The 13,397-nt window shown below is 36.6% G+C and overlaps 1 protein-coding gene across 2 annotated transcripts in view; it reads right to left on the reverse strand.

Annotated features, from left to right (window-relative positions):
• LOC121480015 (pregnancy zone protein-like) overlaps nt 1–13,397 on the reverse strand; it is a 48,411-nt gene that overhangs the window by 20,879 nt on the left and 14,135 nt on the right. For both annotated transcript variants that reach the window (XM_041736242.1, XM_041736243.1), the window contains 6 exons: nt 12,663–12,824; nt 11,833–12,060; nt 10,157–10,220; nt 6,066–6,208; nt 3,488–3,637; nt 928–1,092 (listed from right to left, as the gene is read on the reverse strand). In XM_041736242.1, the coding sequence (XP_041592176.1) occupies nt 928–1,092; nt 3,488–3,637; nt 6,066–6,208; nt 10,157–10,220; nt 11,833–12,060; nt 12,663–12,824 (912 nt within the window). The remainder of the gene's footprint in view (nt 1–927; nt 1,093–3,487; nt 3,638–6,065; nt 6,209–10,156; nt 10,221–11,832; nt 12,061–12,662; nt 12,825–13,397) is intronic.

Consider the following 13,397-nt stretch of genomic DNA (forward strand, 5'->3'; position numbering starts at 1 on the left):
CAATATTAGCCACAGGTAAATATTATTTGCTGTCTTATTTCAGTGTAGTGAGAGACTGTGAGAACTGAGGCACAGCTGTCAGTGGTGGTAGTGACATGAGATAGAAAGAAGTCAGAAATACATGTTTAAAGATTAAACAATAAGCTAGGAAACCTAAGAAGTCCTCTTCCTTTTCCCTACCACCAACTGATTTATGATTCTGGAGGCTCCAGAAGAGACAGATTTAAATTGCTGTCGGCTACTCTGCAGAATGACATATTTTCCTCAAAGTGTAAAGAGAGTTGACAGTCCTTCTGGTGTGATAAGGTTTAATCTCACAAACTAGATAAACTCTCCTTTCACAACACTGCCTAGTTAATCTCAAAGATAAATATTTTATCTAACATACCTGTAATACTAGCATTACTACCCAAATTTTGTGAATCTTTTCTTCATGAAAGATTACCTTCAAGTTTTCCTGAAATTTTGTTGCACTTGCTGAAGATGATGAAAGTATCATACTTGTATGTTCAGTCATGTATTCATTCAATATGTATTTATTGTGCATCAGACTGATATGATGGCTGCCAATAAGGAATTCACCTTTCCAACATATGGGAAATGTTTTGTTATCCTCACATACTAGAATCTCTGACAGTGGCTGAGAGGGGATATGACAGTAGTGAATAGCTTTGGGATCCACTTGGTTGAGGTTGTGAACCCTAAAAGTACACCCCTTGCTCTTTAAAGAGCCAGATAAATTCGTGATGGAATATCAGTATGTGTACAAAGTTCTCCATGCCTCTGATGTTTCAGTATTTTTCTATTAATTTTAGCTTTGTTTTAGGGAGCACAGGACCAGATTCTAGAGCTCAGAAGCCCACTTATTCTCCATTTTAGTAAAGACTTGAAACTCAGTTTAGTTATATTTTCAGAAAGATGAATTACCTCAAAAATACTGTAAATGTCATCATTATCCAGGATCTGCTTTGGCGTGTAAATGATCCCCTTGTGAATTAAGTCTTCTGCGTGGATACATTGCTCACCATCTTCTCTTCTGAAATCTCCATAACCAACACTAAAGATACCCTTTACTGGTAGCAAATTATAGACCTGCAAAATGGAGAGAAAGAGGGAAAATTCGTTTTTTTTTTTAAATTTTATTTTAAGTGTGATAATGTTCAACCTGGGATTTAGAAGATCATGGTGTTTGTTTAATACTCCCATGCTGATGTTATAAAAAGCAACACAGATAATCATGGGGAAATAATAAGAGTTATGGATCCTAATCCTCTTATGCAAAGGAAATTAATACGTAGAGAAATCAAATTAATTGATCAAAGTCTCACAGCCCATTTTGGTTAAAAATAAAACTCAAGTTTCCTATGTCCTAGCCCAAATGCCTTCCTTTAAAATGAAGCAGAGGGGTGCCTGAGTGGCTTAGTTGGTTAAGGGTCCAATTCTTGATTTCATCTCAGGTCATGATCTTAGGGTCATGAGATTGAGCCCCTTTTGGGCTCCACACTCAATGGGGAATCTGCTTGTTATTCTTCCTCTCCCTCTCCATCTGTTCCCCTCCTCCACTTGCCTGTGCGGTCTTTCAAATAAATAAATAAATAAATCTTAAAAAAAAAAAAAAAAGGAAGCCAAAAATGTGAACAGTACAGAGAAGTGAGATGAAAGAACAGAAGCCACTCATAATCCTATCACTCAGAAATAATCATTGTAAATTCTTGATTAATTCCTTTCCCCACTTTATATAACTGTTTCCAACTCTAATGAAGTTTTTTGTTTGTTTTAGTCTACTATTTTGGGACGATGTCTAGTTTGAGAAAAAACTAGGTGCATAGGCAACCTAGAAATAAACCATTTGCAGTTCAGTCTTTGCCCAGAGCCTAGTGTCAGGTACCTGCTTAGTCACATGGTATCCAGGTCATTAAACAAATACTGGCCTCTGTGCAGACAGTTTAATCTGGCTGCGTTCATCTCTTATCTATGCTACGACAACAACCTACTAACCCTTCCCATTCTTTCAATTCAGTTCTTATCCTCTCAGCAGCAAACAGCATCTCCTTAACAGAGAAATCTGAATTGTCATTCTTCTGTTTAAAACTCTTCAGATTCCAGGTTCATCAGGTTCAGGTTCCTCAAAGAGTTAAAAATAGACCTGCCCTACCACCCAGCAATTGCACTGTTGAGGATTTACCCCAAAGATTCAGATGCAATGAAACGCCGAGACACCTGCACCCCGATGTTTATAGCAGCAAGGTCCACAATAGCCAAACTGTGGAAGGAGCCTCGGTGTCCATCGAAAGATGAATGGATAAAGAAGATGTGGTCTATGTATACAATGGAATATTACTCAGCCATTAGAAACGACAAATACCCACCATTTGCTTCAACGTGGATGGAACTGGAGGGTATTATGCTGAGTGAAGTAAGTCAATCGGAGAAGGACAAACAGTGTATGTCCTCATTCATTTGGGGAATATAAATAATAGTGAAAGGGAATATAAGGGAAGGGAGAAGAAATGGGTGGGAAATATCAGAAAGGGAGACAGAACATAAAGACTCCTAACTCTGGGAAATGAACTAGGGGTGGTGGAAGGGGAGGAGGGCAGGTGTTGGTGGTGAATGGGTGATGGGCACTGAGGGGGGCACTTGATGGGATGAGCACTGGGTGTTATTCTGCCACCCAGGTGTCCCCTGTTGCTTGTTTGTTTATTTTAATACCTCATAAGACTGTAAGTCTAAGATGGTCAAAAACCACATCTGGTTGTTCACCAATAGAATGCCTGTTCCTAGAGCAGGATCCAGCCCCTGGTCAAGATATAGCTAACATTTGTCGCTTTGTCACAAAGCGAACATTGTCCCTTTATTAGGGGACAATGAAAGTAAACCACAAGGCCTTTTTGAAAGTGCTTCATTACTAGTTTGAATGGAAACTCTCTTTTGTCCATATTTCAAACCAATGAGTAAGTGCCTAGATTTTTAGAGCAAGCTTAAAAATCAGGCATTTCACAAACTACCTTGAAACGTGGTACATTAAAGGTAGCATTGAATAAGAAATCTGATTCCAAATTCCACATTTAAAATATATTTTTGGCCTGCTCCTTTTGTAGTGGTTTTATCTATCCTAGCTATGTTTTCTTCATTCATAAAATTAAGGTAATAATACCCATCTGAAAGAATTATTACTCATGTATTCATTCATTTGCAATGTACTAGCATCTTTGTACCTACATAAGGTACTGGGCTAGGCAGGGAATGCGGTGGGGAGCCATGTTGCTCCCTCAATGAGAATATATTATAACAGAGAATGAAGTGAAGTGAGACATGGAAAGCATTTGTGCAAAACGTCTTTTGTGGAACTGAATTATATTCCGTTTCATACATAACCTACTACACCATGCCTGACACTTAGAAGAACACATGTCCTTTCAGCTATAACCTCCAGCTTCCTGAACTGGTCTTCTCCTGTGTGCGTGCTCTGACATGCAAGACTCACCGACTGAGGGGAGAGCTCAGTTTCAGGCTTCATCAGCAGAACACTCTGGTCTACTGCTCGGAGGGCACACAGGGAGTTAGGAAAGGCCCTGACCTCTAGGTTGGTGTGTGAGGCCGGCAGGCTCTGGTCTGAGGAGAAGCTCAAATTTACCTGTAAAGAGAATACAATTATGGCAGCAAATTTTCTAAGTGTTACAACCTCAACACTCTCTTCTACCCCAGGCTAGGGCTAGCTCTTTCCTCACTTGGCTTTTTTTCATCCGTTTTAGACCAGGCTTAAGAGATGTGTACACTGCGGGACTACCAGTTAACGATCTCAGGAATGAACTGGAAATGTGGTTCCAGTTAACTCAGGTTTCCTGCTCCTTTAATAACTGGTGAAATTGGGATGCCTGGATGGCTCAGTGGTTGAGCGTCTGCCTCCGGCCAAGGGCGTGATCCTGGAGTCCCGGGATCGAGTCCCACATCGAGTTCCCTGCATGGGGCCTGCTTCTCCCTCTGCCTTCATATCTCCCTCTCTCTCTCTCTCTCTCTCTTTCTGGGTCTCTAATGAATAAATAAATACAATCTTTTTAAAAAAATAACTGGTGAAATGTAAATTGGTTTCGGTCACATTGAAATAGAATCCTGAGTGGGAATGAGAACACATCCACTAACAAAGATACATACCTTGCTGTAGTTGACTTCTCTCTGTGTAGGTTTTTGTGGTGAATGTGTGTAGTTTGCATGGTGCCCTGAAAAGTCATGCTCGGCCTCTGAGACCAGCCACCTGAAGTCTCCTCCAGGGGGCAGTCTTAGTCATCTGACATTCTAGAAGGGTGCTTTATTATTTATCAGGATCCGGGATTTATTGGGTCATTTAAAAAATTGAACATCTAACATGCATCCTGAGAGTTAACTGGCTGAGATAATTCAAAGAACTGTGAATAAAGAATAAGAACTACAAAATAATGGAAAATTGTGCAATAATTTTTTCAGATTTGATTCTGTTTTGGCCAGTAGAAACTCACTGATAAGTGAGTCTATCAGTTCCCTATGTTTATGTAAACATTTCTTGAGTAGAATCTGAGTTTTATTTTATTTTGAGTAAATTTTGAGTAAAAATTTGAGTATATTTTGAGTAAAATATAAAATAAGTCATTTAGAATTTAGATACTTTAGTAGCATCAAGTAATATCCTCAGTTTATAACTTTAATAACTCTCTTTTCTAACTTTTAGTGGTAAATAAAAATAGTCAACTTTCTTCTAAATACTTTTCTTTTTTAATAGCTTTCTCTACTTTTCTTTTCTTTTTTTTTTTTTTTTTTGAGAGAGAGAGAAAGAGAGAGAGCATGCACCCACAACCCTGAGATCCCGACCTAAGCCGAAAGCAAGAAATCAGTCACTTGACAGTCTGAGCCACCCAGGTGCCTCAGCATTTCTACTTCTGATGACTAAGTTACAAGATATTTAACATGAAGAGATTGAGAATAACGTCCAGGGACTTATGCTTCTGCGTGAAAGTTTTCTGATGTTACTCAGGAGGTGTCACATGCTTTGTACCAGAGAGAAACCACTGCTGGAATGAACAAAGTGTGACAAAAGCTGTAGCATAACGTGGCCATTCGAGAATTTAATGAATAATTAACTACCCATGATTAGCAGTAAGGGCATTGAAGTTTGAGACAGGAATCTCCTCTAGGTTCACAAGGAACACACGGTACATTCAAGTAGAACAGAAACTATGCTCTTGGATACCTGTCCAGGTTTAATCTTTAATAAGATGGAATTAAAATTAAATCAGCATCCATTGTGTTTTTTTCTTGGATCATTATTTATTTATTTAGACCTTATATATTTAAAGAGGGATAATCTAATATAGTTTTCATTGCAGAAATGCTCATTTGCTGTAATGCATAGTTTAAATCTCCATAAAACTCATGCTCTATAAGTATATTTTAAAAAAGATATGAAGCTGGTGAATGCTATCTGATTGTAATGTTATGACTATAGCACAAAACTCTCTTGAGATAAAGCCTTATATTTCAGTAGGCTTCTTATTACAGCTATGTATTCTTTGGAAATATAAGATTCCATTTGCAAGTTTGGTTTTTCTCATTAGAGTGCTCAGGTTATGTTTCTCAAAATGGGGCACACACACATATACCTCTGTTCTGTATTATCAGAATTTAACTCACAGTGAGTTGCTGGTATCAAATAGTATATGGAGGTATGTCAGGGGGGATGATGGGATAAAACTGTCAGGTCCTTGTGAAGCATCATTTTTAATGAAACATTGGGGAACAAATATTTCAAAATTAACACTATGAAAGCTTTATAGCAGAGCATATTTTGAATTCCATATGAATTTTAAGATAAAACAAGAAACTTTGAAAACATTGGACTTATGGCCACCTGTTCCAGATTTCTCCACTAACCCTCTCAGGCAGGGTATGGCATCATTCTCTGCCTTTGGAGGTCTTACAGAGGGTAGTTTTAGGAGCATTCTATGGCAGTTTAAAAAATGTATACAATTTCCTTCTTTTCCATACTTCAAAAGGGGAGATGAATAAAAGAACTGCTTATACAAAAGACCCACCTTATTGGCAAAACAGTTTTCAATCTCGAGTTTCTCAGTATCGGCAACAATTTCTCCATTGGGCAAAATAGCATAAATGAGCAGCTGGGCTACAGGAGCAATGTCTGATTCCACTCGAAAGGAGAAGGAAAATACCCCTTTCACTGGAGAATAAAGAAAGTTCAAGATAACTGATTAGGAAGAAGGAAGAGTTCTCAATTTTATAAGGAAGAGGCTCTCCAATTATTTCACTTATTCACAATCTGGAGCACACTAAAGAGAGGATTTGCATTTATACCATTGTGCATGTAGTAGTGTCCAACACCTACATGCCAAACCATCAATAGTTTTCCTCAAAGATGTAGGATAAATTATTTCCTTTGCTTAAGTAGAAAAAATACATTTCATACACATTTCTGTTTTACAATTGAAAAAAGGAGGTTGGGGGGGATCCCTGGGTGGCTCAGTGGTTTCGCCCTGCCTTTGGCCCAGGGCGTGATCCTGGAGTCTCGGGATCGAGTCCCGCGTCGGGCTGCCGGCATGGAGCCTGCCTCTCCCTCTGCCTGTGTCTCTGCCTCTCTCTCTCTCTCTATCATAAATAAATAAAAATAAATCTTTAAAAAAATAAAAAAAATAAAAAAGGAGGTTGGGGGGGCCCCGGTGAGCCCGCGGGACGGGCCTCAGGGGCGGGAGCAGGGCGCCCGGTACTCCTGCCCGCCCCCCGCCCCCCAAAAAAATTAAAAAGGAGGGTTTTTTTTTGTTTGTTTCTGTTTTTGTTTTTAAAGATTTACTTGAGAGAAAGAACAAGCAGGGGGAAAGCAGACTCCTCGCTGAGTGCAGAACCCAACTTGGCTCTATCCCAGAAACCTGAGATCGTGACCTGAGTTGAACTCAAGAGTTGGACGCTTAACCCACTGAGCCAGCCAGGTGCCCCTAAAAAATATTTCTCAAGAAAAAAAGTCAAGAGAGAAGAATCTCTAGACGTCTTTAATTATCTCTATCTATGATCCAAATCAACACAATTCCTGTCATATGCATGAGGATAATTCAAAGAACGCAACACAATCTCTAACTTCAGGCCATTTTCAATACTGCAGAGATATAGGTACAAATAATCATATACAAAACATGCCATGTTTCTGATTTTTATCAGAGAATTTCCTGCATTTGGTGGTTCCTTTTTGTGTGCATACGCAGTGCTTATAGTTATGCCCACTTAATTTTCTCATAAATGTTCTAAGTTTCTTGTATCATGAAATTATTTAAAAATTATAGCCATCCTATATCTATAGGAAATTTGAAGAAAGGTTGTGGTGAAAATACATAGAAATAGGAGGGTTGAAATAAACTTGAAACTTCTCACTTATGTCACTTAGCATATTACCCTCTAGAGGCCATCCATGTTGTTGCAAATGGCAAGATCTCATTCATTTTTTTATGGCTGAGAAGTACAGCATAGGGAATGTAGTCAATAATATTGTAATAACATTGTATGGTGACAGATGATGACTATACTTATCATGGTGAACACTGAGTAATGTATAGAATTGTCAAATCAATATATTGTACACCTGAAATTAATATCCCATTATATTAACTATACTTCATAAAATAATTTGAAATGATAATACTAAACCATATAATGGGCACATAAAAAAACATAATATCCTGAGGGCATCTTGAAGGCAAGGACCATATTTTATTAATATTTTTATCCAAAAGCCTTATTATAGAGATATATGAAGAAAGATATATTATCTTCAAATTCAGTTCTCTTCAAGTATAGTTCAAATATATAAACTTCAAATAAAGTTTAGCTATCACAAATTGTAAACAAAGAGATATCCTTCACTGATGAATTAGTTTAAAATATTTATTATGTACCCACAAGCATGCCAAGGACTAATAGAAAAAATGGGGTTTCGAAGATAAAGGACAAATACATTTTAATTTTTGTAATAGGTATTCTTCATTTTTTCCTAGATATTCTGACTTACTTTGGGTAGGTGAGCTTTTTGATCTCCCTAAATATGCTCTATTAATAAAAAATTTTATTTTGCCTTAGCTAAATGATAGCCTATAATCATTCAAATGAATAGAAAAAAGGGAAGCTAATTATGAGATTTAGACTGGGGACATGCAATAAATAAATAGACCAAATGTATTCATCTTTTTGTAACAGATCATTTTTTAAAAAAGTTATTTATTCTTTCATTAAGAGATGTTAATGATTCAAGAAAATCCAGAAGGAAAGTATTATCTAAGATATAGAAATGCTGTGAATCACTTGACTTAAATGACATTTAGAAAACACTCTGCTTAAGAGCAGAAGAATAGAAATTCTTACATTTACCAAGATAGATCATATGTGGGGCCATAAAATATGTCTCACTAAATTTTTAAAAAAATTCTTTAAAAAGATTGTATGTATGCATGTACGTATGAATCTATAGAGCATGCAGGAGCAGGGAGATGAGGTTTGTGGGGAGAGAATCTGAAGCCTACTTCATGCTGGGTGCAGAGCCGATTTGGGGCTTAATCTCACCATCCTGAGATCATGATCTGAGCTGAAACGAAGAATTGGACACCTAACCGACAGAGCCATCCAGCCAGGTGTCCCATGACTTACTAAATTTTAAAGAAATAATCACAGCAGCATTAAATTAGAAATAAATAAGAAAAATCTCTGAAAAATATCTTGGTATTTGGAAATTAAATAACATTTATTTTATGAATCACCCATAGTCCAAAGAAGATATTAAAAGGGAAATTTGAAAATGTTTTGTACTGAACATAAATGAAAATATCACATGCAAATAATTGTAAGATGTAGACAAAGCAGTATCTTGAAACCTAATGCTGTTTGTCCAACTGCTTTCAAAATTTCTTCTGACTGATGACTCTGTCATCCTAGAAAGGATTACACCCAAGGCCCCATCAGTATCTAATTTAGATAATTGAGATGATGATATTTGGGCCTTTCAAGCTGATGAGACTTACATGAGATTTTGGACTTGAGTTAATGCTATAAAGGATTGAGGCTTTTAGGGTTGTTGGGATGCGGTGAATGCATTTTGCATATGGGATGGATGTGAATCTCTGGGGCCAGGAGGCAGTTTGTGGTATGCAGAATAATGTCTCCCAAAGATAGATCTCAAAAACTTTGTTATGTTACATAGCAAAAGGGACTTTGCAAATGTGATTAAGTCAAGGACTTTGAGATGAGAAGATTATCCTGCATTATCCAAATGAGCCCAATGTAATCACAGTAATCTTTAAAGAGGGGGCAGAAATGAAAGAGAGAGATTTGAAGATGATGTATTTCTGTTGTTGAAGATAGAAACTGAAGGATGTAGGAGGTCTTTAGGAAAGGAAATGGATAATTAATTCCTGAGAGCTCCAGAAAGCCTGCAGTCTTTGGACACCCTGATATTTAGTCCAGTGTGACATCTGACCTACAAAACTATAGGCTGATAAATTTGCATGGTTTTAAGCCAGAAAGAGGGTGGCAATCTATTACAGCAGCAATAGGAAACGAATAAAAAGACCTACACAGTAAGATTTTTCTTTAGTGATTTTCTGTGCTTTTAAATTATTTTATGCATCTTAAGACATTTAATTATAAAATGAATATATTTTACTTGAGGAATAAAATTTAAAATATAGAAATGCTATAAAATGAAGAAAAGATACTAAATGGACTAAAATGAGGGTGCCTGGGTGGCTTAGTCAGTTAAGCATCAGCCTTTGGTTTATGTCATGGTCCTAGGGGCCTGGGATAAAGCCCTGAGTTGGGCTCCCTGCTCAGTGGGGAGCCTGCTTCTCCCACTCCCTCTGTTCCTCCCCCTGCTTGTGCTCTCTCACTCCCTTTCTGTCAAATAAATAAATAAATAAATAAATAAATAAATAAATAAAATCTTTTAAAAAATGAATCTAGTATGCCATGTTTTTATATTAGCTTCCTCATCTCTGGTTGATGGAAGAAGATTGGTGACCATTGCCTCTGTAAAATGTACATGTAAAATGTAAGATGTAAAAGTAACTCCATCTTGCTAAAATGTTTAGGATCTGAGTATATGAGAGAAAAACAAGGAAATCCTGGAAGTACTTACAGTCTCCTTGTTCAATGGACAGCACATGGGTTCCTGATCGGGAGATCATTCCTCTTGCTTTGATCTGAAGAGGGAAATACATCCATTATCATCTTAAAGAGCACATAGTAAACTTACATAAACATATTTAAAATATATAAATAATCTCACTACTCCAACCCAGAAGTTTTTTTTTAATATTTTATTTATTTATTAATGAAAGACACAGAGAGAGACAGAGAGAGAGAGAGAGAGAGAGAGAAGAGAGAGAGGCAGGGACACAGGCAGAGGGAGAAGCAGGCCCCATGCAGGGAGCCGATGCGGGACTCGATTCCGGGTCTCCAGGATCACGCCCCGGGCAGAAGGCAGGCGCCAAACCTCTGAGCCACCCAGAGATCCCCCAACCCAGAAGTTTTGAATATTTTTCAGCATTTTCCTGTATGTATAGTTACACACTTTAAGTAAGAAATATATATTTTGCAATGTTTTAGTGTTTTACTTAATATTTGCTACTTTTCTTGAATATTAATACTTCAAATTTACATATTCTTTCAATAAATATTTTAAACATACACAAAGCAATATGCAGTACAGGAGGATATAAAGTACATGTAAGTTTTCTCTATTGTTAAAAACCTAAATGTATTGACACTCTGTATGTGCCAGACGTTGAACTAAATAATTTGGTTTTAAGATTTTATTTAATGTGCACAATATTCACATGAAGTAGGTATAAATCCTATCCCTAGTATTTAAGAAAGATGACTGATATTTGTCTTACAAATGAGATTATATAAATTGCCCAAAGTCACATAACTAGGAAGCAATAAAACTAAGACTCTTATTGTCAATTTCTTTTTGCTTTTTCATAGATTTTTAAAAAACATTATTTATAGTTAATCCTACCTAGTATTTCCTACACATTGATTTTTCTTAAAATGACTTACTTGAGTAACTACCAGTTTTGGATCATATTTTTAATCTCAGGGCACAAATAAGTTTATTGACCCCAAAAGTATGATACCGATTTATAATATGCCCGTCAATGTCCTTTTTTCCTTCAAATGCACTATTAAGAACTTTGTAAACTATTCAGAAGCTTTATAGGTGTAAAATGTTAGTTACTGCTTTACTGTTTTATTTTCACTTCTCCAATTAATGTCAAAATTGAACATTTTTAGAAGATTGTTTATAATATATATATTTTTAAGTCACTCCATACCCAACCCAGAGCCCAACATGGGGCTTGAACTCACAACCTTGAGATCATGACCTGAGCTGAGATCAATCAAGACTTGGATGCCTAACTACCAACTGAGCCACATAAGTCCCCAAATGTTTATAATTTTTATTTCCTATAGTTCTTGATTTCCTTAGTTCTTGATTTCTTATACTTTGCTTATTTATCTGTTAAGTTCTAAGAAAAACATTCCTTTTGACTAAGAAGGCATTTTTTTCTTAGTCTTTTTCCTCTCATTCAATAATTTTCCATTGGAACTCATAAAACTAAAAAGTTTCAGTAGGGACCAGAGCATAAGTAAGAAATTAAAGCATTAGGAATTTTATTAGGAAGTAACTTTTCTTCAAAAAAAAAAAAAAAAAAAAAGGTGCACACTGATACCTAGCACAGCACATTACTTAGATAGGAACTCAATCTCCACATGATTAGAAAGAGCTATAGTGGTTTCCATTCTTACCAAATAATAGAAGGTTAATTCTTTTTCATCCTTCAGAATCTGTCCATTCAGGATGTAGTGCGCCCGGATCTCCTGGGTTTGTCCACAAGTTATGGTACCAGCAACAAGTTCAAGGTGAACATAACTCTTGCTCGGGGAGAAAATATGCTTTGCAGTGTGATGTGCTTGGTTATGAAGTTCTTCAAGCCACCAATTATCAAAACAGTGGACATTCTGTTTGTAAGTCACCTAGTGTAAAGGATAAAAGGTCTTAAAAAGGCTATTTGTTAATGTACATTATGTATATCTTGGTCACCCTGAAATGTCATGTACTGAAGATTTTATGTGAACCAGGCCTGTTTGATTCCATCATAGTCTGCTGTCCCAAATAAAGCATAATCTGTGACTTTTCCTTAAGTTTATTTAAGGTTGTGCTATACTGATTTAATAGATAATATTCCCTCATAGTCGAGATCAATTACTTTTTCTTAATACTCTTAAGCCTCTAAACTGCATAAAGATATTTAAATTTTTTACAAAAATAAAAAATGGTGGTAACACCAAAGAAACCAAATAACATCTAAGCTATAATAATGTTGTAAAAATATTGAATTTTATATGGGGATATCAAGATGATCTAATAAGTGTCTCCTGACACTAGACGATGCTAGAGTAAAAGTTTTCTGGCAGATAATTTTTTTCTTATAACTTAGGTCTCTGATTTGCTTAATTTCTATTTTACTCTTTATTGCCATTTCTTTCCTTCCTAGAATTTATGTGCTTCCCGGATATGTTTAAGTTATGTGGCCTCAGCAATGTCTTTTCAGTCCCAGATGGCCCTTCCCACTTACCATAACTGTAAAGAGAGAAGATGTAAAGTTGGTGGTATCAATGTAAATGTTCACCAAACCATGTTCATTCGTGGTAAGGCTGGATTGGTATGTGGTTACGTCCACACTGACGACTACAGTTTTATGGGCCATTGGCTGATCCTTCTCGTCAACTAGAAGAACCTAGAAGTGGAAGTAATAGCTGGTGTCAAGGGTTACATAGCAATGACATCTTCCACTCTCTCTTGTGTTCACCTCTTGACCTATTGGCCACTGTCATTTACTAAAGATCTTAGAATCTGAAAATAAGATTTGTTTTTCTGGGCTCTAAACTATTTTTCTTTCTGACATTTCTATTTAGATGTTCCGTGAGCATATAACAATTAAGAATATGCAAAAATGAGTTCAAAATATCACCTTTCTCAATTTTCTTCATCCCTGTGTGCTCTATCTCAGGATACAGTGCTTCTATCCATTCCCATAGATTATCCAACAATATCATTTCCCCTCTTTTGCTGACTACATCTAACCCAAGGCCAAGTGCTATCTCTTACTCTGTTCAACACATTTTATTTACTTCTCTTCAGACCCATTGCTATCATTCCAGTTAAAATCTGTTTAAGGTGAAATAAAATGAGATCACTTATCAAAGGGTTTACAGTGGAGCTGAGAGGAACCATGAACTTTTGAATTGGGCCAAACTCAGCCCAAATGCCTGTAACCTGCTACAGAAGATTTTGCTCAGTGAAAGCCTTA

The sequence above is a fragment of the Vulpes lagopus genome, chromosome 21, assembly GCF_018345385.1.
Source record: "Vulpes lagopus strain Blue_001 chromosome 21, ASM1834538v1, whole genome shotgun sequence".
In the NCBI taxonomy this organism is placed as follows: Eukaryota; Metazoa; Chordata; class Mammalia; order Carnivora; family Canidae; genus Vulpes; species Vulpes lagopus.